The 24,399-nt window shown below is 41.7% G+C and overlaps 1 protein-coding gene across 1 annotated transcript in view; it reads left to right on the top strand.

The window, feature by feature from the left end:
- Positions 1-23,581, top strand: part of EXPH5 (exophilin 5) — a gene marked incomplete at both ends in the record, with an annotated part of 33,934 nt that extends 10,353 nt beyond the window's left edge. Inside the window, 5 exons of the mRNA XM_084272278.1 lie at positions 7,152-7,309; positions 9,680-9,824; positions 14,684-14,732; positions 16,279-16,405; positions 18,255-23,581. Coding sequence (XP_084128404.1) covers positions 7,152-7,309; positions 9,680-9,824; positions 14,684-14,732; positions 16,279-16,405; positions 18,255-23,581 — 5,806 coding nt within the window. The remainder of the gene's footprint in view (positions 1-7,151; positions 7,310-9,679; positions 9,825-14,683; positions 14,733-16,278; positions 16,406-18,254) is intronic.
- Between the last annotated feature and the right edge of the window lie 818 nt (positions 23,582-24,399).

Genomic DNA, 24,399 nt, shown 5'->3' with positions numbered 1-24,399 from the left:
CTTGTTTCAGCTTTGCGTGAGACACCAGAGTTAATTGAGATACACAGAGGTGTATTTGAGAAGCCCATGCTTCAAGCTTAGCTCTGTGCAAACAAATGTCTAAGCCAGCCTGGAGCCTCTCAGTTTTAGAGCTCTGTCCAGACCTAAGTACAAACCTACCTGCGGGGGGTGAGACCTTGGTCTTCCTTTGAAACCAGCCCCCCTCATTCAGAGTTCTCACCTGGCCTGTATCTCTTTTCCTGGTTTTCCCCTCATGTTGTTACCTAGGAGAGGTTTTGCATAAAGAAAGTCGTACAATACAACATGAGGAATAGCATCCGCATTGCATGTCTTTGTAAGACAGTTAAATTGATAACACGTGGCTGAGCTGTAAATTACTTGCCTAGGTGGCTGTCTCTTTGCATGCTATCAATATTTATAAAAGGTCTCATAACCAACTAGCAGATCTACCCTAGAAGAGTAAATATGTCTACTGTTAATCATTAGCTTCAGATTTACTGAGGGACCTAAGAAGGCTTGATCTGCAGCCTTCCAACCCATCATGTGGCACACAGGGTATACATCTGTGTTTCTGTGTAAGATTTCCAGGACAAACTCAGGAGCCCAAAACATAGTCTTGTCATGATTTTGGATCCCTGCAAATGAATCAGAATCTTTGCAGTGAGAATTATATCCGTTGTACCTGTTAGCATGCATTAATGCTAATGGAAATTCCTATTAATGAAGTCATCTCATTAGAGATATTAATTACTACTGTTCAGAAGCTATGTGACACACTTTAAAAATTATAGGTAGCCTTCCTTTCCGTTGCATCATGGAATTGTTTTGTTCTGCCACATAATATTGGTAGGTAGCTTGTGAGTATTGACAGCATAATAAAGTAACGCCTTTTTTATAACATATCATTTGCAGTCTGTAGAGAGAGATTGGAAATCCTCTGTAAAACATTCCCAGTGGAGCTTTTCCCTGTTTTGCACTCGGTGTAGAGAAAGTGGCAGAGAGTCAGCCTGAGCTGGGGAGTCACTGACAGTTGTGACATTACTAGCGGTATTTCTCCTCATTCACTGTTGTTGATCAGCTGTCCAAAGGACTAAAAGATGTAATATTCCAAGCATGTATAAACTTAATCAAAAGATCGATTCACAAGTATCCTTTTTTATTTGTTCCATCAGGGCTGAAATAATATTTTCACTGTAAACCCAGGGTAGATGCTTAGCTGCTAAAGACATATTTTCATGTTAAAAGTAATGTTTTGAGGCATTGCTGCAGGCTGAGATGGGCTATTAGTCACCCTGACCTCAGTTTTCAAAGCTCCGTGCATTAAAAACTTGACTTTCTGAAGGCAGTAATTTTGCTCCTGATTTATGAGCCTTAACTGAGAACTTCTGAGCTGCCAGAGCAGAGAAGAGTTAACGTGGTCAGAACATCGTCCTTGCCCTCACAGTATTTCATAGTTTTCATCTTTAAAGGAAAGTGTCAGTCTGTTCTCTTGCCCAGGGGAACAGACAGAAGCTTCAAGGGGAAATGAAGTGTTGGACTCTGGAAGAAAACAGCAGTGAGAGTAAGTCATCTGCAGTATATTCATTTTGTAGAGTTTAAGATGAGGAGTTAATGCTTTGGGAAAACAGAGGTAACTTTTAGCTGCCGAAGAGAGGGTGCTTAAGTTAAAAAATTGTAGACACAAAAGACATAATAAGCTATAGAGCGGCAAGTGGGAGTCTGATAAGGATGTTTTATGTATGCTGATAGTCTCGCTGTCTTGATGGATTGTGTGCAATGAATGTATACATTGCCACTGCATGAGGCTATCTCAAAGCACGAGATCAGATTTAATTCAAAAGAATAAATCAGTTGAGTAGAGGTAGTTTAATAATGTCATATTTTGTGATTTTTCTACTTTTCAGTTAAGAAGAAAAGAGGTGGAAATGGAAGGATTTTCCCCATGAGCAGAAAAGGTGGAATTTTAGTCAGAGCAGAAAAGATGTTCTGCCTTTAACTCACATATTCCCCACCTGCATCCCTGAAACACACAAGGAGGCTTAATCTGTGAATCTGATGTCTACTATCAGAAAAGTTTTATGGGGAGAAAATGACATTTACTATTTGCAGCTATCTGCTTAAGTAGCCTTGCTTGCTGCTTGGAAGAGTACTACAGGGTGGGCATCAAAACCATGTGCAGAAGTCATTAAAGAAGTCTTGCCTGTTACATGCATAGCTTAGGAGATAAAACTAGAGAAGATTAATTCCCTTCTCACTTTCTCCCTGCTTCTACTTCCTGGTTTTGCACATTTCTGGAATCTAAATACTTAAGGATACTTGTGAGCTGGCAACTTGATGTTTCTGTCAAAGTGGGATTGAAAACCTATTACATACAGTGCTGGTCTCTTAAGTGTTTTTCCTGTCCATTAGGTGAACCTGTCTTGGCACTTCCAGTTACTCCTTTCCATCAAGGAGTGTAAGCACTGGGTGACTCTCCAGCAGCCCAACCTGATGCCTGTTCAGGACAGTGAAAGTCCTTCCATTACGTTTATTGGTATTTGGGTCATGGTCAGAAAGAAACACTGAACCAACACACTCTTTGGTCTTCTTTGTAGTGGCACATCCTCTTTGCCCATACACATCTTTTGTTTCGTTGCTCACAAGTATGTCTTCTGAAGACAGCTTAGTGGGTTACCAGGCATTGTAAAATCAATGCATAAAGCCCAAAATGACAGTAGCAGCAATAGTAATTGAAAGGATGAAGACTTAGGTTAGAAAACCAGTATTTTGGAGGAAGAGAAGCTTAAATCTGAGTGGTTGATTAACAGCAACATTATTGCCAACATTTTCTCATCAGAATAGAAGAGGCCTTGATTTTGCAGAGAATTAACTGCAGAAATAGTTATTTTTACAAATACAGAAGCCAAAGAAAAAATAAATGCGTTTTTCAGTTAGATCTTTTTATATTGTCTTGTAATGTGTGCAACCAAAACATGGGAGTCAGTTTTCCTCTCTGATTCACCTACTTCTGCATAATGTTTTACATGTAATAATGAAGCTGACTTGGTTTATTGACATTAGCCAAAAAGAAAACAGTAAGAAAGAAAAATAAACAAAAGATTTCTTTAATAGAAGTAAAAATATACCAGCTACCAAGAATAAAGAAAGACTGCATTAGAAAACAGACCTGTTGTGTGTCTGCCATGCTAGGGAAGAGTATCTTGGCTCTGTGTATTGTTATTTTTCTTCCTGGTAAGATTAACCTGCCACAGGAGCTTCCTTGGCACCTTGGAAACCAGAATGTTGTTGTAGTCTTTACCATTGTCAGTAATGCTTCCTTCCCCCCTCCTTTTTTTTTTTTTAATGAGAACTTTAGAGTATGTCTTTACATTATTTTTATAAAATTAAAAAGAACTATAAGTATGAAAATATTCTTGCCATATGCATTTTAGAGCTGCCTGTGGCATGATAATAGCCAGAGTTTTCTAAAAGATTAGCAGGCCACAGAAATTACAGAGATGCACACTTCATCTGTGTGGCATAACATACAAAGCAGTGGGAAGGTGATGAGTTGAAGCAAAGAAATATAGGAAAGAACTGGTTCTTCAGGCACTTTTTGTAAACATCTATAGCCTTTTCTCACTGACAAAGTAAGGAATATAAACATAAGCTTGTTTTAAGTAACTCTTTTTGCAAATTATCGGTCCTGCTGTAGTTTTTCTCTGTTGCTTTCGGCACTGTTTTTATCGGCAATCCTTTCAGCCTTGTCTTCTCAGACACTGACCAAGGGCTTTCATCCAATGAGCAAATACTGATCTGCTTATCCTTCAGCCAGTGCAATTCCTTGTGCTCGGTGGGTGATGTGTATCTGTTCTCTTGTGCAGTAAGAGTCCTTTAGGACCAAGTCCTGCTGCTGCTGAAATCAACGGGAATCTGAATTTCTGCTTTGTCAAAAGTGGGATTGAGTCCTCTGTCCTGTGCTGACAGCTGAGGTGTCCCCAGATGTCCCATTTGGCAACCTGGTTTCTATTACTTCACTCACCTGTCTTCTGCTTTATATTCAGGATGAAGATGGTAGTGAAAATACCTTTCCTCTTACAGTAGCAATTAAAGCTCCTTGTTATCCTAACAGGAAGTGGCAAGGGGAGGCTACAGCTGTTTTCACAATATTTATGATAACCACATGAAAGTCTAGTACATACAAACATTTCGGTTGACTTTTCCCAGGAGATGTCTGTCTAAGAAATACTGGGACATCCCTGTGCCAATAAGGAAAAAAATGTTTTTAAAAACAGTGCAAAGGAATTGCTCCTGAGTGATTCATTACTTTAGATGCCATGTAGGATAATAGATGGGAAAAGGTAACGAGGTGTAGCTTGTGAGGTCATTTAGGGTTGCTGCCTGCTCTGGTTTGTGGTGTAAGTTATCTTGGGAATGGAGTTGCCTTTAATCCTGCAACAGCTCACAGGCACTTGTCCCAGTAACAATGATGTTGTCTCCTCTCAAAAGGAAGTGGCTCTTTGTGTCCAAAGTGGCTGTAGAGAGAGGAGGAGGAAGGATGGATGGAGCAGACCGGGAAGCAGGATTACTGCTTAGTTTAGACAGTATTAGGTGTTTTGACACTCCTACAGAGCAGTGTCTCAATATATAATTTGCAATCCAAGTAACAATAGCGCTGCCTTAAAGGCAAATTCATTGCAATACTGACTGCAGATACCATCTTCTGCTGTAATTGTTTCTCCAGACGGGCTTTCCTTCCAGTTCACAACTGTCGTTCATGAGTATCATGAGGGGGCATGTAGACTTGACAAAGCAAGTATATAGGGAAATGATGTGGTTTGGCTGGGAGTCATGGCAAATGAGAAATCGTTAATAGTCATGCGATATTGCAATTATGCATTACGTGTCATAAGCATTATTCGGTGCTCACATAACTATAGATATATATGTAGGGTTCAATATATGGGCCTGCATATGTATATAAACATAAATGTGCAAGTTACAGGGCTTATTTCATGGGTGGGGGATGACAGTGCAGTTCAAAAGCGGCGCGTGGCCAGGTAACGACCACAGGTAGTGCCAGGCACGGAGCAGTAAAGATTTGGCAGAGCTTGCGCAGGATGTCTCACAGGCCTGCCAGTGGAAGGCAAGTTCCTGCAAGGCCTGCTACGGTCGGGGTTGGAGTGAGTGTGGGCTCTCGTATGTTTTCGCCCCTGTGGAAGGCAGAAGTGCAAAGCTGAGTGGTGTTTCTGTACAGACACCGCCGGCTGCCCCAGGGTGGGTGCACAGGCCGAAGCCACCCCCCTCCAAACACATACCGCCCCACCCCCCCCCGGCAACCGCGCAGAGGCGGCTGCGGCGTGACGGGCGCTGGCGTGTGACTCTGGCTGCCGCCACTAGGGGACGCCCGTGCCCGGGCTCCCCCCGCCGGTCTCCCTGGGAAGGACCCGGTCGCTTCTCCCCCCGAGGGGACAGGCCGCTTCCTTCTGGCGGGGTTTCGAAACGCCTCAGCGATGGATTCTGGGAGACGCTCTCCGCTTTCGGGGCGTACGCAGAACTGCTGTGGTCTTGTTTCCCGGGCAGTCACGGCGACCGCAGGCACGCCCAAGGCACCTCACGCCCGGCCCCGTGTGCTTTCCCTCCTCCTGGTATCTTGGATCCCCTTCGCTCGGGCCGCAGGAGTGAGGTCATGAAGCTGGCGCTTGAGAGCACTTTGTTCATCGCCTCCTCATGTTTCACAGTACTGCTGGGCTGTTTTCCACGCTGCAGATGGCGTTTACCGCGTTTAGTCACTCCCACGTTGCAGTAATATCAGTGATGATTAACATTTTTGCCTTTATAATAAGTTTATTTCAAATGGCCAGTACTTACGCTTGTGTCTCTGTAATCTTCTTGAAGGGAAATGTTCCTTCATTTACCAAAAATGTCTCTCCCGCCCTCCGGTTCTTCAGATGCCACAGAGGAATAATAGCTGTTAGCAGGGACGGTATACCCTGTATCAATTCCAGGTGGACATACTTCCACTTCCAGACCAGATGTTTAATTTTAAGTCTTTGTAAAGTAATGTTGTCTCAGAGAATATGAGGTTTTACTTAAACTGATAACTGAAATAATTTGCATTCTCTGAGAGCTTCTGTAGTCCTAGACATGGGTTTTACCACTGATTAAGGTGGAAGGTTTACATGAAAGCTTTGCTAAAACACTGGTATTACATCTCCAGGCTGTGCATGAAGCCTTGTTCTGTGGCCATCAGAATCAGTTGAGGTGTGGATTTGCTACGTTTGCATCTGTACTTAAGGCACTTCTGTAACATAGTTTGAAAATATATAACTTCACGAGTCCATTGTACTGTTATAACTCCTTTGCACTACTCTATCTCCTTTGCAACTGTACCTTATTCTTTTATGTCCAGGTAAACAACTAAGTCCTGTGACCTCTTTGTCTAAAGCCTGCACTTGCTACTGAACAGCTTCTTCAGTTGCAGCCACATATATGTAGCTTGTTAAGGTTTTGCCTCTGAGTGGCAGAACATTTACATTCATTATTCGTTGTTTCCATACATATTTAGCACAGGCAGAATCACTATGCATCAAGGAAAGAGGAGAATGTGACAAACTTGTTGAACGTGTTGCATGAATACCTATTAGGTGAACTCACAATTTGTTATTCTCCTTTGCACAGAAGATGTGTGGTGGGCACCTCGCTGTCAGGGCCTCAGTGAGCTTCCTCTTGAAAATCAGAATAATCTCATTACTGCTTCTGCTTAAATGAGTGAATAAATATTTCAAGAATTGCTTTGTTTAGAGTATTATTTATTCTAATTTGATTGTTGAACGAACTTAATGTTACATTCAATTAGTTTTACAATGCTTATGAATTGTTACCTCATTTTTGTAAGGAAGAAGGGTGCACTTCTTTGAGGTAGAGAATAATAGAAGCATGACTCGTCCACTTAACCTGGTCGCATAATCTCATTGTTAAGATGGAAAATTCTACTGTCACTCAAACTTTTATGCGACTGCTGTGAATATATCATGTCCTACCATGTTTTTTATAAAGTCCTTACATGTAGAAATATACTGTGAATACAGAGGTGAACAACAGAGTTCCTAACGATGTGCCTGTAATATCTAAAATGGCTTTAAAATAATGATTTTTTTTTTCCTTTCTAGCAAACTTCTGAAGAGAAATAAGTCTGAAACAGGGCTGCAAGGAGTGACTGGAGAATGGTTTGAAGAAATACAAAGAAAAAAATTTCAGAATTACACTGATGTCAATAGAATGCTTAAAACGCCATTAGAGCATCAGCTAAGGAAGAGCAAACCCACTAGTGAGTTGTACTTTTTCATTTCTTTACCTATATGATTATGGTCCCTAAACCAATGTCTTCGAGCATTTCAGAGTGTAGTAGCTAAGGAGTTTCTGAAATTGTATTGAGTTTCTTCTCATGCCAAGGTTTTACCAGAGATATGTTTTTAAAAATGACTAGGTTTTTTTAAGAAGATTTTGTTAAAAACACAACTAGGAGTCACAGCAGAAAATCCTGCATACCCCGTAGAGTCATAGAACAGCCCAGGTTGGAAGGACCTTGGAAGATGATCTTGTCCAACGTTTCATGGGAAGAGGAGCCTGGATGAGATTGTCTAGAACCCTGTCCAGTCACATCTTGTAAACCTCCAGTGATGGGGACTCCACCACATCCCTGGGGAGGTTGTTCCAGTGATTGATTGATTATCTTCCCTGTAAAAATTCTTTCTTAATCAAGATGAAGTTGCTGCAGTTACAGTAAGTGCTGTGGCAGCTGAACAATCAAAGCTCTACTTTTACTTTGTGTGTACAAAACCGGTTCCACTTTTACCTAGTTTTCTTAAACTAGAAGCACCTAAATGGCATTTGGATTAAGGAAGTAATCTGGGTTTGGGTGAGAGAGGTTTGACTGTACCAGTGGAAAACTGGTAACACTGGGCTAAAAGCATGCCAGTGCTGCTTATCAGGGCGGGTGACCAAGCCTGGAAAGTTGGGCTGACTGGGAAGCAGTTTCTGGAGATCTCATTTCATGGGTTCTGTTGCCCGTATGAAATGAACATGCACAAGAAAGGTGGTGTCTCTGTACCAAGCATGGCATTCTGTGCTGTCCTTTTCGTCTTCCATCCAGGTAGTTTTCATGCACAATATATGCTTTTATTCCATTCATATTTCTGCATGTTTTTCATTGAGCTCTTCCTAGTTGTGCTTCATAGCAACTGGAAGCAGAGTCATGTATTTCAAATGAAAAGGGAAGCCCTAAAAATGTTCCTGAAACTACAGACCTACACAGAACATGTCTCTCTTTCCTGACCATTTTCCTCCAACATCTCCTCCAGTACACAGCTATCTTCATTTTTTTCTCTTTCAGAGATGGTCTAATTGGTGCGTTAACTAACTGAACTCTGTGTAATTGTTCTCAGGTATTTAACTTTGCAAGCTGCTGTTTCTGTTTCAGATCTGAAGGAGTTGTGTGCCTCAGAGGCTTGTTTGGTATTTCCATCTGTGTAAGTTGGTTTAGTAAAAGGTACTACTTCTACCCAAAAGCCTTGCTCTGTCTACATCCCCAGACCATCCTGCCTACACAGAGTGCTGTTAGGACTCTCCTCATGACACCTTCATTGTCAAGTCAAACAATACCACCAAGAGGTTAGGCTCTGAAAGGGGTCAAGGATGCAGCATTTTGTGATACAGTGATTGTCACTGAAGTGAAATCACTGAAGTGAAAGCCATGTTTCACACACAGGTTTTAAATCACGTTACATGAATCATTCATTTCATTTTTGATTAGGTCCAAAATACTGCCCCTTACTGTGGTGATAGTGATACTTTGCTCTCATTTCTGGTTTTTTTTTTCCTCCTACATTGGATAATTGTTGCATTGTTTCAGGCATGTGATAGTTTAAATGGGAAAAAATAATGCAGTGCCTTCTTCCTGAGTCAAGTCTTATTTCTTTATGTCCTCTGGTTTCCTGTAGTGTGTTTTAATAGCAGACCCTGCAGTTTCTTTCCCTAATCTGTGAGCAATACTTATAATTTCCTTCATACCAAGTGCCAACTGCTTTTACAGGCAGACTTTTCTGTCTGAAGAAATCAAACTATAAATTTCTCAAAGAAACCATTCATGATTTTTGCATTTAAAATACAGTTCTGATATGCAGTTTGCAGCAGAAAAAAGATGTACTCCAGCAGCCACAGAATTCTATATGATACAGAAGACTCCTTAGTCTGATTTACATCAATGTAGCTACATTACAGCCTGTTAAATCATTGTATATTCAGAGGTGTCATATTTATATTTCTTACAAAGGTGAAAAGAAAGTGCTTAATGATTGTGGGTGCTTCAATTTTCCAATGTCAAATTTGCCTGCATTTTAAAACGTTTTTGTTTTTCAAATGGTTAAGTGTTGACTGCTTTCTGAAAATCAGCCTCATGTCATGTGTGTCACTCCAAACCAGTAATACTTCTTCAAAATTTAGACCTGTTTATCTTTCTCGTAGTCTTCTACTTAGTCATTATAAACTGGCATGTCATATAATTTGTCCAAAAATATCAATAAGACTAGGTTTTCCTAGCATAAAAGGTAAGGAAAAGTGTTTACAAAGATGTAGCTGTTTGCGTAATACTCTGTTTAGTAAGAACTTGAAGCAAATAAAATTTTTATAATATTTTTAGATCATAAAGAACTAAAAATGTCATCCTGCGTCAATCCTCAAGCACAAAAGAACACTTCAGCTTCCTTTCTGGGGTTCAGATCACCTTTTGCTTGGCTTTTCTCCTTCAGAAAATCAAGGAAAAACCAGATTCAGAAGCAACCACGGTGAGTTATAATCAGAACATACATTCCTTCCAACTTTAAAAAATAAGCCTATGAACTTTGTTAAAATTATTTTTCTAGTCTCTTGCCTTTCACCTCACTGGGAAGGTGGGGATTTTACTTGGTCATGTAATGAGAGATTATTTATTCTGTGTCAGAAGAATGAGAACTAGGTGGCAAGTAATAGATAAAGTCTCTTGGCTCAATCTGTTCTGCTCAGATGTTGCATAAAGGCTCAAAGTGTATGGAAGCCCCTAGACTTAGCAGTGGCTGCATCCTCTCTAGAGGACATGATGCAAGGCACACAGGACCTGGTGCCCTATGGCTGTGATATAACAGGAGAGCATAGCTTTCCCAGGCCATGGCAGAGAGTCCAGCCCCAGGCAGTTTTGCTGCATCAGTTCCCACCATTTCTAGCCCAGAGGCAGCTTAGAGGCAGGCCTGCAGCTTTAGCTCTAGCTGGGCAAACAGGGCGGCTCTCCGGTGCTTTTGTCTTACATGCTTCATCAGGGCTTTGGTTTCAACTGCACCTGAAACAAAGATGGTTTCATATGCAGTGCTGGAGCTGCTCTTTGAAGAGCATCATTCTCCCTTGTCATCCCCAGGGTTAAAGCTGGTGCTCAGAGAGAAGGGGTGGCTAAGCTCAGGCTAGTTAGGCTGACTGTCGTAACTTTTGTCTGATATAGTCCTGAATGTCTGCACTGTGTGGGTGAAACACTATTATTTTTGTGTGCATCTTAGGGTAATGCTTGGGACTGTCAACCATAGGTAAAGATGCGTTGTGAGGTGCTGTGAAATCTAAGCATGAAACAGACAGATCTTTGGCAGAAAGAGCTGATTTTTTCTCTGAGTCTCAGGCTGGTGTTCCGGTCCATGCCTGGGGCTCCTAGGTGGCATGACGCTGAGACAAGGAGCAGCTATAATAAACAATGACAGGGAATGCAAGCCTCTAAAGAAATGATGACTAGTCTGATACATAGGTTTTGTAGCACAGCAACTTGCTATTGTGGAGTGTTTGTATCAAAGCAGGAGATTTACAGAGAGCTTTGAATTGAGGCCTGAGGTTAGCTTTGTGGATGTTTACTGGTAACAATTCTCCTACATAGCAACATGGCATTGAAAAAAAATTTGCAAGGTTGTAAGGCTGCTCCATACATGTCATCTGCTCCCTCCTCTTCCCTAAGATGCAGCCATGGCCCTTACACAGGACACACCAACACCAGACCGCAGCCCTCAGAATCACAAAGTTGGAAAAGACCTTTAAGATCATAAAGTCCAACCATTCCTGTCCTATGCTAAACCATATCCCTGAGTACCTCATCTACCCATTTTTTTTAAACACATACAGGGATGGTGACTCAACCACCTCCCCGGGCAGCCTCTTCCATATCCTGACAACTCTTTCAGTGAAGAATTTTTTCCTAAAATCTAATCTGAACCTGCCCTGGCACAGCTTTGTGCCACTTCCCCTTGTCCTATCTCCTGTCACTTGGCTGAAGAGACCATCTCCCACCTCTCTACAATCTCCTTTCAGGTAGTTGTAGGTGATGATAAGCCTCCTCTTCTCCAGGCTAAACACCCCCAGGTCCCTCAGCCGCTCCTCATATGATTTGCCCTCTCTGCAGAGTGAAGGGTCACTTGTGTAACTGAGAACTGCATTTCAAGGGCACTTTATCCTGGTGTGGAGTAAGGTAGCCAAATGTACAAGCGAAGGTCTAGGCTTTCCTGTAGAATCTAAACATCAAAATGGTTTCTTAATTTAAGAATGAAAAAAAAAAAAACCCCAAATCCAACCCTATGCCTACTCATTGCATCAGCTTTTCTAATGTATGTTTGTCTGGCTTTTCCACAGAAAATCTATCGTATCTCAGGCTTAGATGCCTTTGATTTCTTACCAAGCACAGCTTGAAAAATAAACAAGTCAATCCTGACGTGTAACTGAGCTGGTTGCTACATTTTCTAGTCACGCCTCTCTGTCGAAAACTTCCCCCACCCTCTTCTAGGTGTAGCCGTGGCATGTGGTTTGCTTTATGCATAGACAAAGCACTGAAACAATCTGCCTCTCACCAGGTAGAGTTATTTTGGAGAGCTAGTGAAATACAATAGGAGGCAGCACTGCAAATCCTTTAAGTAAGCTTAACTGGCAGAAGCTTTTAAATAGCTAAATATTAAAGGCTGTTCAGAGGGTCCTTTCAGTACTGGAAACAGTTTCATCAGCTGTGGTGGTGTTTTGCTGAGAGCAAACTATGGAACCTGCAAAAAAGAGTATGCTTGTCTGGAGGAGATACAGAAGATGCTAATAAAAGGTTTGTAACTGTAGTCTGAAGGTAGTGAAATGTTTGATCATTTGGGCTTCTCAGGTGTTCAGCGTTCTTGAATTCATCCTGCTGCTTTTCTAATACGTAAGTGTGATTTGTACTGGAAAAGAAATGCTGTTTAATTGTGTTTTCAGCGTGTTTGAGTTATATGCTTGTTGCTTAGCTGGCTTCTTACATAGTACTGATACAAATAGTACAAAAAACCCCAGATTACGCTTTGACATTAAACAACTTGGAGTGGGCCTGGGGAAGACAGGTGCCTCAGTGAAAATAGTCATTTGCAGCAGGTTTTAATTCTTGGATTTCTATTATTGGTATCGGTAGTGATAGTAACAAGTAGAGTAATTTTTTACGTTTAATTTGTATTTGGATGCCGTAAAAAAGATACATGTGTGTAGAAGTGGAAAAGTATAAAACACAACTTCTTGTTTTCCATAGTGAGTGGTCTTTTCCTGATGACAAATATTTCTTGAACTTAAGCAGTACTTTAACTTCTGTTTATGAATAGTAGATAATGTTTACAAGTGCATCTGTATGTGCGCCTGCATGCGCGTGCAAAGTAATGTAAACATTGCTCAATATCCTTAACCAAAAAAGAAACTGAATTACTTTTTCCTAAAATTAAGCCATATTTCTCTGGAAGTAAGCAAAACTTTAATTTTGAAATGCTGAAAAAGAGTTCAGAAAGAATAATGAGGCAGTTTGAGAAGCGGAGGGATTGGCATATGGGAAAGATTTAAATAACCTTGTCTGTGTAAGTTGGCAGGGAGGAAAACAAAGCAGGATGCAATGACCAGTTATTTCTGAAAGAACAGTGACAACAAAGACACGGAGGAATATAGAATAGTGCCAGAAGTGCAAATGAAAATTTAATATTTGCCTAGACTATCAGAAGACATTTCTAACTAACATGTCTACTTCATGTAGTTTCATTGCAACGAGCAATTAATGCAACACTGAGCACAGCACCCATGGGGAGAACTCTAGAGCAGCTTTGCACAGTAAAGCTGAAGAAGAGAGCTTCTAACAAAGCACGCACATTTTTCTTATGCACTTAATTAAAAATAAGGTGACTTGCTACGCCACGGGATTTTGTTGAACTCTGTTTGCAGGAAATCACTGTGAAAATTCTGAAACAGAAGTTTCATTCTTAATTTGTTACAGAAATGTTAAAACATAGTCAACATTATTTTAGTTTAAAGGAACAGCTACATACATTTCCAAGTGCTGGGTCTGTAAACCTCATTCACAGGGAGTGGTAACCCGCTGAATTAGTGGCTGTTCATATTCAGTGCTACAAGGAAAAATTAGGGATTTTTGGATTCAGATTTTCTGTCTGGATCCGAAGCCCGCTGAGGTCAACAGGCTTGTTTTCCTTTGGTTTCAGTTGGACCCCATGTCAGAGAGGAATCCTTGTTTTACAGCTCACAATTACAGAAGCAAAAACAAATTGCACCTTTCGACTGTTCTTCCCTGCCTGCAAGCACATTGCAAACAAATGACAAAGCACTTCAGGAGGAAAGGCTGGGCCACAAAGAACCTGCCAACAAGCCGGTTTATACTTGCTGTTGAAGCACAATAAAGCAGTCTACCTGAGCACAAGAAAGTTTTAAGAACCTAAGAACAAGGTCATTCAAAAAGACTTTGAGACAAACAGGACTGAGCAGAACCCTCTTTCCCTACTTCACTTTCTCTCGAGAATCAACTTCCTGGGAAAAAACAGTTTCAGAGACAAGGAAGAACTGGCAGTACACACAAGCTGAGAAACATTTCCTTCAGGGCTTTTGAAGGGACTGTGTTTGCTTAGCTGTAAAATATGTATCTGCAGACTCAAAAAGACTCAGTGAAGTCGAGTCCTACTCTTGTTTAATTTAGTTTATTTTGTATTTGTATGTCTGCAATTCAACCCGTAGAACAGAATGCCTTCTACAGCTTGTTCTAACCACTGCGTTATACACAGCTCTCTGCTCACAATCCTACACAGCTTAGAAAAACAGAGGAGCCTTATACTATGTGTTAAAAATTGGTCAATAAAGGCTGTTTTGGGTGAGTAGCAGCAAGTTCCAAAGTTCGCACCAAAACCAATCTGATGCCTGTTGCAGAGGCAGAGCATAGCTCCAGAGCTGAGCAGGCTGAAATGGGTGAGAAAAACAATAGAACTGGCAGATGCCAACACTTACAGATTTACAAGTAGTTCACTTTGGCTATTTGTTGTACCTACTAAATCACTGTTGTTTGGAGAAGGAAGTATTACTGTCTTATGGCAATGCTGGATTGAAGCAATTACTTTATGGCTGCTGCAGACATTGCGATATCAGTAGGTTGAGTTCACTCTTGGCTGTGCTGCTATGACGTCTGCAGGCTGACAAGGCCAACCCATATGGCACATTTCCCCAGTGGGGAGGGATAGATTCTTCACAGAGCAGTCTTTTTTTCAGATGCTTTGCAATAGCTGTTCAAAGAGAAATTGCTGGATATTTACTACCTGCTAAAATTATATCAGGTTCCTTTTCAAAGCCAACGTTTAAATCCTTCTGCCTACAGATATGACAGTTCTGCCAGCACATCTCCGAAAGTGGAAGAAATGGCAACGGTAAGTAATTTGGCAACTCTATTGTCAGCAATGTTTGAAGAACAGATTTTTCAAAAAACTAGTCCCCTTTGTTTGGGCTGTTGATGTAATGCCTCTTCAGTAGAGTTCCTGGTTTAAAACCAGGGTCAAATGTCCGTGTTGTGAACCTGCCAAATGCAGCAGAATGAGCTTGCCCTGTTAACTGTACAAGTCCACAGCTCTTCTAGTTAAGCCCTTCGTCTAACTCTGATTAGGTTTCAGTTCTCTCTTAATAATGAAATGCTTGGGTGGATAATTTCCAAGCCCCAAAACCCTCACATATTTTGGCAACTGTAACCAACTTAGGTTGGTCAAAACTCACACTAAATAAACAGTCTAGTCTATTTACTTTGTTTCTTTTCTTTTGTACAAGGGTAAGAGTAGCTGACTTGGGTGGATAGCCTCTCCTGGAACATTTCCATGCACAGAATTGCCATGCATATGTAAATTTTGACAATAGGAAAATATTTTTGTCCAAATGTTCCATTTTATAAGCACAAGCTTAGTTTGAGGATGAAACAACAGGTTTGTTTCTGATGTAATTCAAGTGCATACTGTTGAAAGAAACAGATTTCCTCCAAGGGTGGTATTTGCTATTTTAATTACTTTATTGCCCCGTATTACTAACATGTCTTTCTTCCTCTTCAATTGTATGGTATAACCACAGAGGGGACTAAGAAGGTATACAGTGTATAATCAAAGGTATAGAGGAGGTAAATTGGCCACCTCCTCTCATATTTCAAAAATGAAGGGATCATCCATATTAATATATGACTGAACAGAGATCTTATCAGAGATTCCTGCCTATTATATAAAGAGATTTTCATAGATAGACAAGTAAAATGTTACGAATATTGAGAACTAAAAAAATAGTAAGGGGTTATATTTAAAAAAAAAAAGAAGGAAGAGTCACAGTTAAAATAAATCAACAGTTCAGCAGTTGTCTGGACTTCTACCACCTGAGACTGTGAACGGAGAGAAATGGGGATGGGGTAGGAACCTCTCCAGCTTAGTGTGTTACCTAAACTCAGGTGGGGTATCAGGTAACGTTTTCCCCACTGCTGAGGCAATTTATGACAGCTCCCCAGAGTGCAGTCCTGCAATATGAAAACTGACTGGGCTATCTAGTTATGAAGTCTCTGTTGGGAGGTTAATGTGTGAATTTTGAAATGTGCTGTTTGAGGAAAAAGTGATTAGAAAAAACCTAAATGAACAGATACAGTGCAATAAGGATGCATATGCAGAAAAGAAGTAAACCATGTCCCTTATTGTAAGGTCGCTGTAACTCATGGATCCAAAACATGTTACAGTGTGACAAGATGAGAAAATCTCCTTATTACATATGTAAAATTCTCTAAAACGCATGCAACTTTGCAATCCCCAGTGGTATGTTTTAATAATATTTAATGGACCCACAAAGAGTTTATTGACCTCTGTGACTTGTGACATGACTTGTAACGTGACACGTGAAATGTGATTTGAGCCCACACGTAGAACTATAATCATGTTGCCTCACGATTCTCAACAGGCTGAAATGTGCAATTCCCCGATGTCAGCTGAAACAAACGGTCATTCCATTGATGCAAACCAAGATGAACTGATGGAGAAAAGTACACAGGAGTGGAATGAACAGCTAGAGAAGGAGTTTTTCAGTGGTAAGTGTATGTTCTTACTTCACTCTGCTGTTACTCAGTCGTGAACTGGTTTCAGAAAACTTTCTGCAAAACCACAGGCTCTGCAAAGATATGGCTTGTTACTTTCTAGCAGAGTGGATGCTTTCTGCTGGTTTCATCTGATAGCAGAATGTCTACACTGGCATTGACTGCAGGAGGTGTCACTGGTCAGTCACTCTCAGAAGAATCGCACCTTAAAAGTGTAGGTTTCGCTCTGCTGGTTCTGACAGGGGCCTGTCTTGCATCCCTTAGACACAGACATACAGCTACATGAGAAGAATTTCATCCCAGTTTCCTGCATGCATAATTTTGGTAATGATGCGCCTGGCGTTACGAATTGGAAAGCCTCAAACCACAGAAGCAAGAGGCATTATGACCTTCATTTAGCTTTCTGGGATAATTTCTGGGAGTCTTTCTAGCACTAGTCAGAGGCTGCTGGTTCCGGGGCTTTTTCTCGCTGCTGGGAAGCAAGGAAAAATCAGACCCAGCCTGTGGGAGTACAGAGATGTTCTTCTGTGAATTCTCTCAGATGTATGGAAAAACCTGTCCGTGAATATTGCTTACTGCCACCCCGAATTACAAGAGATCACAGACTGAAGGCATGGTTGGGAAGCAGTGGGTGAGTTGGCGGTGTGGGAAGAGGAGAGCACTGCATGGTGGACAGTTCTGTTCAGAAACCCACCTGCCTGTCACAGCTTTTAGGTGTCAGTTGTTACTGTGCACACTTGCCCACTGACACAGGAAAAGCGCACATAGTTTGGCTGCTGATGTCCTCCAGATGGAAGACTCAGAAACAACTCAGCTTTTTTCTTGTACTTGTCTTCTCTCTCCTGTGCTGAAGAGAATCTTGGAAAAATGGAAAATTTAGCACCTTTATATAACTTTTTATTCCAACTCTACCAACCTAGCAATGCTTTCATAATGATTCTGTACTATTAGCACAGACCTGTCATGACTGATCAGTTGGACTTTTTTATTATAATGGGTTAGGAAATACTGTAACAAAATAGGCATATCCATTTGTGGCTGTATCTTACGTATGTTATTTTCAAAATACAGAAAGAATGCAATTAGCATAATTATTTTCACCAGTAAAAATACTTTAAATACATTGCTTTCAGTTTTATGACAGAATATCTTGGTTAACTTAGCTGTATAGTGTACAGTTCGTGAGATTGTCTATATATTTATAAATACATCTTTGTTGCTAGAATGAGTCACAGGTTTCTAACTATTTTATTACCTTTTTTTTATCCAGAAAATGCTGTTTTCAGTGCTCATTTTAAAGTAATAAGCTACAATGTAGGAGAGAACTTATTTTCTGAATGGAACAAATAGTGGACTACTGGCACGCTTGTCTGATGGTGGCAGGATTCTGTGTTTTCTTGCAGTCACATCATACCTGTGCTTTGTGAACACACAGAAAGGTCTGTGTTTGCTTATGGCCCTAGTAAATTCTTTTCAGGGTTTTTTTTTTGCTTACAAACTAGATTTGGAAATTTACACACACACACACAGTTCATGAGTAAGGATTCAGGTTTCAAATTGTTTTGCTTTTCTTTTAAATAGGATAATGACTAACATTCCAACAAAAGAGCAGTTTAAAAATCAGTCATAGAACAGCGCATTTTTTTCCTCATAGTCATAACTCATGCCAGGTAAAAAGTCCTGTGGAGGGAGAACATGGGGTTTGAGAAGGGTTCTGAATGCTGAGAAGCTGCCTTCTTTCAAACCCAGTTCTGATTATTAATGTAGTACATGAAACCTTTAAACATAAATAGTCAGAAGATATTCAAGAAATCAAAACCAACTATCTTTTTTTCCTGTGCAGTTCTAAATGATCTGGATGACCAGCTGGCCCAGGAACAAGCCCAAGATCCACTGGAGAGGACAGTTTCTCCTAGCAGTGCATCAAATGTGCAATATGGGAGTGCATTCCCTACTTCAACGACGCCGATTGCTAGTAGGGGACAACACAGAAATGGCTGGAGTGACATGCCTAGCACATTTTTCCCAGATGGACTGAGAACAATAAGAGCCAAAGATGAACACAAGATCTTCATCAGACCAAGGAAGTTACACAATGCCTATATAAACTGGCACCAGACAGCCTTTCAGGAAGATTACAGATACGGTGATCCAGTTGATGGCAATCCTCACCGGCTGAGCAGCAGACTGTCTTCTGTTTCCTTTGGACGGTCTTCAGAAGGTAACTTATATCCTCCTTCCATAACACAAAACAGTGGATTTAGGCACAAGAGTTGTATGAACAGGGGAACAGCTGGCAGAAGTTACTCTGTATGTTCCCTTCGGAGAGGTCCATCATCTGTATCTTCTGACCATTTATCAGCATCTAGTTTACAACATCCATTGGCAAGTGAGAGCAACAACGGTTTTGTACCAAGATTTGGTCGACAGAACCCAAAGAGAATTCCTCTGTCTTCTATTGTATGGAACAACACACCAGACTCTTCTGGACAAACACCAGCTCAAGAAAAAATCTTTAGAACCCAATCGCTAACGGAGTTTCATGCTACAGACCATGGTAGATATCCCAGCTCTTTGCAAGAAACCAAGAAATACGCATGTTACAACTCAAAACACCACTACAGAAGATCTATTTCAAGCAGTAATTGCTTTAGTAGAGTTAGTTGCCCCGACAAAGCTACGTCCCCATCGCCCTTTGATAACTGGGAAAATTATCCATTGTACAAGTCAGAAAATAGTCTCTCTAGATCCTACTATAGAAATGCTGCTTCTCATGGCCAGTTGTATGCAAACCAAAATCATTCTCTGTATGGAAGAAAAGATAGCTATCCTTCTTGGGCCGATATTCCTCAGTACTACAGTGATAAAGCATTGATCTCCCCTGATACCAGCTTTGAAGTGATGATGGCTGACTTGAATGACCAGCAGTGGGCACACACAAAGAATGCCAAGTTTGGTTCACAGCACCTGCAGAATGATTTTCCTGTGTATTCTCCAGAAAATACAAATATCAAAAGGATAACAAGAAGTGCAAACAGAACCTTTACCGAATTCACTGAGGGCTGCCAGCCTTGGCTAAGTTGTAACTCTTTTTCTTCTAATACAAGAACTGATGAGCCAGTCTTCCCTAATTTGAAAGACCAAACAAAACCTGTAGGACTGAGCAGGAATTCTGTTGTCCTTACCCGAAGAAGTGCTAAGGCAGACTTCACACAACTAGGCAAGGCTGAAGGTATGAAACCACCTGATGAAGACGTGCTGTTACAGTCAGCTTCTCAAGAGGCAGAAACGAACTATACCAATGCCCAAAGTCTTTCCTCTAACAGCTCTGCCTCTGCCATGTTGGAAAGCGACAGATCTCTCTCTAACACACTTGGATCAAAGAGACAAACCCAAGCCACTGCCAGAGGGGATATTGCAAAAATGTTTACATCAAACGGTGATAAAAGAAACATACGAATGAAGGAAAACAGTTGCCCACCCACCAGTGTGTTCAGCCAGCCTCCCTGTATTTTGCCAGCTGATGAGAGGAAGAAGAGATCTTTTCTTCCAAGTCGGAAAGAATGGGAGCATAATCTGCACTATGCAGCAAAAAGGGAGAGCATCAAACAGGCTAATCAGAGTGCAGAAGCTGTTAATCAAGCTACTCTACAGAGACAGTCTTCACTGCTGAATGTCGCTTCTGTTCCATCCACTGAAAGGTTAACAAGCTGCCAAGGCATGTTGTCCTGTCCTCCTGCGTGTTCATCCACCTCCTCACAAAGCTCTCCACAAGCACCTTCTCATAAAGACAATTCTAAACGTTCAGGAACATTAACTAGCTCTTCAGTAAAGTGCACTGAATCTCAAGCAGAAGGTGGAAAAAGATCTCCAGGGAGCAGAACAGGCATCACCAAAAAGATTTCACAGAAAACACTGCAAAATACAAGCACTTTAGTTACTAAGGACTGTAACGGACAGTTCACCACTAGTTCTCCACAAAATGGAAATTCTGGAAATGCTGATATGCATGGCTTTGATGGGGATGCCAAGCCCTCTGAACATAGTTTAAGTTATTTTTGCCTTGATAAAGAAAGTGGAAAAATAAGGAATACTTCACCTTCGCAAAAAAGACTTCACAAGCAAGACAGCTTGCTGAGACATACCAGTAGTAGCAGCATTACTGGCTCCCCTAGCAGGAGTAGCCTCAAGTCTCCTGACCCACTTGTTATTTATTACACGTTGCCTAGAAAATCAGCCAGTGTTGCTGGCAGTATTATGTCAGATACAGCCATCTCCTTACCTAGAGAAAGCAGAACAGCCTGTGATTGCTTAAGGTCGGAAACTCCTCGCAGAGCTGATGTTTTTTGTTCTAATCACAGAGATGCATCTTGGTTAGAGGCAAAACGCTCCTTTTTAACGTCAGCATCATCAAATGCTGCTCTGAGTACCAGAGAAAAAGATTACCCCTGTCCTTTAACCAGAAGTCCTAATGATCCAGTAAGTCCTAGTACATCAGTTGAGCAGACAGACAGGTGTAAACATCTCAGCAGAAGAGAATCCTTCGTGTCTTCAGACTGTAAGGAGAGGGGAAATGTTTTGCAGAAATATAAAACGACAAGCACATTCACAGTTTGTGTTGATGAAGATCATGTGAAGTATCATGAACTAGTTTCAATTTACTACACGCTACCAAGGAGGCATTCAAGAACATTTTGTAACCTCTTTAGAGACAATCCAGAGGATGTAGATTTACCTGGTCCCAAAGAAAACACTCAGCCACCAAGAATACAAAACAAGAAAAGCGAAGGTCATGTGAGTTTAGCAAATGTTTTTTGCCCCAGTCCTTTGGAAAAAGATGTGCCTTCATATCCCTCTGACCAAGTAGCTTCAGCCCTGGTCACACCTCAGAACTTAGGAACTGCCATTGATAGTCAAGAAGAGAATTCCCACTTATCTCCTACCTCTGAGAAGATACGTACTTCCAACTCAATGAGTATGGTACATAGTGGGCAAAATAGTTTGGCAGACCTTTCATTACCAGAAAATGTGCTTTCTGACACGGTGACAAAAGACATTTCTTTTGGTGGTCCACAGTCCACCGCAAGCGTGGCTAAGTCAGGTAAGGCCATCTCTGATGCTTCAAGCAGCCAAAGCACAGAAATACATCTAAAAGAAAAGGAAATTTTCCAAACAGCCACACCCCCAACATCTGCTTTATCCACCCCTCCCAAGCCAGGCAGATGTTTAGAGAGTCCTTTGTATTCTGCTTCAACAAATACGAATGGTGTACAGACAGGAGTCTCTGAAAACTGCTGTCAGCCCCCTAAAGTGAACCCCACTAAAAATCTGAACAGTTTACTCCTCCACCCAGCAGAGAAGAGATCCCTGAGGAGGAACCATAATGCAGAGCATGCTGATGTGTCGCTTCCTCCCACAGAGGACACATACAGGGACAGTACTGAAGTCAAAGTAAATTTCCTCCACCAAGCCAGCCCTCTGTGTCATAACAAATGTCGTGGAATGCAACTAAGGCCTCACAGTTCAAGAAAAAATGTAAATGATTTAAAATCTTGTAGCAAAGTGCTTTCAGAGTCACAGAACAAAGCATCTGAGGTAAGCACAGCTCCCGGTGTTGATCCATTACTTCAGCTAGACAAGGTGGTTAGCCCAGATACAGATGAGTTAAAGAAATCAACCCTTAAAAAAGATCAAACCTCAGAGAGCGCTCGGACAGGTAAAGATTATAGTGGTTTGCAGGAATCAGAGAGGCACGGTGAAGGCAACCTGAACGTTAGCTGTAAAGACAGGGTGACACAAGAGCAGAAGTTAACACAGAGCGCCGAAGACAAGAACAAGCCTCTCTCTGACTGCACAAGAGACAAAATCAAAGATATAGAAAAAAGGAAAAACAGAGCTTCAATTAAAAATAAACTGGCAGCTGTGTACAAAACAAGTCGAAAATTTTCAAGTAAAAATTTACCCCCCAAACCACACATAAGTAACATTTTTTCACAGAATGATGGAAGTGCCACGTCTCCAGAGGTCAACATTCCCCATGACTCCTTGATTTCAATGGATTCCCAACAGCCGTTCCTGCCATCGGACAATGAAAATCACAATCACAGTCTGGACCCTGATGGGAATATGCCAAGGCCAAGAATAGCTGAGAATAAGACAACTGCAAATGAGAATGATCCTTCTTTGCTTATCAATAACAACAACTGGAGGTCTTTTACGAGCTCATACACCCAGAAGGAAGCCATCAGTCCCAAAAGAACCACAGTGAAAGTAGAAAACAGGCCAAGTCTTACAGCCCTATTTCCAGATAAAGCAGTAGCCACAAGAAATAAGAATTCCCAAACACTTGATCTCAGGTTAGAAAACAGAAGCCAGCCCCTCTCTCCCAGTGCTACTACATCAGACCTGCTGGATCATGAAAAAAGAAGGGCCAGGAGTCGTGCCTGCAGTCCCCCCTTGCTGCTGTTACCTGACAAAAACTCAAACACGTACATAAATAGCTGCTTGCAGGCAGACATATGTCCAGAGCAAAACCCGGCTTCTCAGACAGTGCTTGGTCAGCGCCAAAACACCTCTCAGTCTGCAAGCCTAGAGAACGCTAACTTGCACAGCCACCAGTTGCACAAGAGTCCCACCAAAAGCCAGCGTGAGCGTCACCTTTCCGAGGGTGTTTGTGCCCGAGACTCCTGTGAGAGCTTTGCCGGGGGCGGCAGCATCCTGCCCAGGGATGGGATTCACGGGAAGAGGTTCAAATCCTACTCTGAGCTGTTGTCTTGTGATGAAAACGAGAACTGGGCGTCGGATGATGTAAGAAGTTGCAGCACTAGAAACCTGATGTATCCTTCTGTTGAGTTTGGTATATTTGGCAAAGAACAGCAGTTGGCTTTCCTGGAAAACATCAAGAGGTCGCTGACAGAAGGGCGATTATGGAGACCTTGTCTTCTGAATAACCCCGGTGCTCTCAGGGATGGAGAGACCCCTTCTATTAACAGGGCTGAGCTTTTGAGCTCAAGCTCTGCCGGGAGCAAAATGTCATCCACTCCTTCATCCCCCCGCGAGCTGACCGATATCTATCAGGCAGACCCAGCAGCCTACTCAGATTCAGACAGTGATACCACCACCGATGATGAGTACTACCTGGATGAGGTAGATAAAGAATCGGAGCTGTGAAGGGCTTGTGCTGCAAAGACCGCAGGGTAGCTTGGTAGTTTCTGGGCAGACAGGGACACATCTAAAATAATTTGAGCCAGTTCTTGGTGCTGCTATAAATCAGTACAACTTCATTGCTTTTAAGTAAGTTAGTATGCTATGATAGCAGAGCATTTGACTTTTGTATTAAATATGTGGCATCACCGTTGTTGTTTTCCCTAGCAAGGGAAAAAAAAATGTAAAAAAAAATCCCTTCCCAAAATAATAGAAGGTAAACAACTGTGGAACTTTGGGCAGAGTAACACCAGAGATGGCTTTCCTCTGAGTCAGCAAGCAGTGGCTTTAGGGTCCTGCCAGCTATGCAGCTGGAATGGATAAAGACTAGCTTGAGCTAGTTTCTTACAAGACTTACCAGAAAACCAAGAGGTTACTTGGCTGATACATTAAAATTTCTCCAATTTTCCTCATTTACCAGCTGAAGCAATCCATCCCACCCAACGAACACCCTCAGGAAAGGAAACCTGTTCAATTTTTACAGCATGTTCTGTATGAATGTTCATTTTCTGCATTCCTGGGCAGCGTCAGAGCAGTGTCCCTGCTGGCCTTTGTTCTGCCCTGCAGCCGGGGTGAATTCCACACCAGGATTTTTCTCCTCAGCACTTGCAAGAGCAGCGAGCAATGCGAGTTGCAGGAGACACCTTGGCCGAGGGCACAGCCCTGGAAAAAGTCACCGAAATTCCTGAGGATGTTAAGAAACACAGCTGAGCATGGAAATCTGCTTTTCAGACATGGGAAGTTCTCAGCCAGCACAGTGCTGGTTAGAGCAGAAACGAACAGCC

This window comes from Gallinula chloropus (assembly GCF_964237585.1).
Source record: "Gallinula chloropus genome assembly, chromosome: 1".
Taxonomy (NCBI): Eukaryota; Metazoa; Chordata; class Aves; order Gruiformes; family Rallidae; genus Gallinula; species Gallinula chloropus.
Note: the sequence above shows the minus strand (reverse complement) of the source record. Positions and strands in the feature narration are given on the sequence as shown.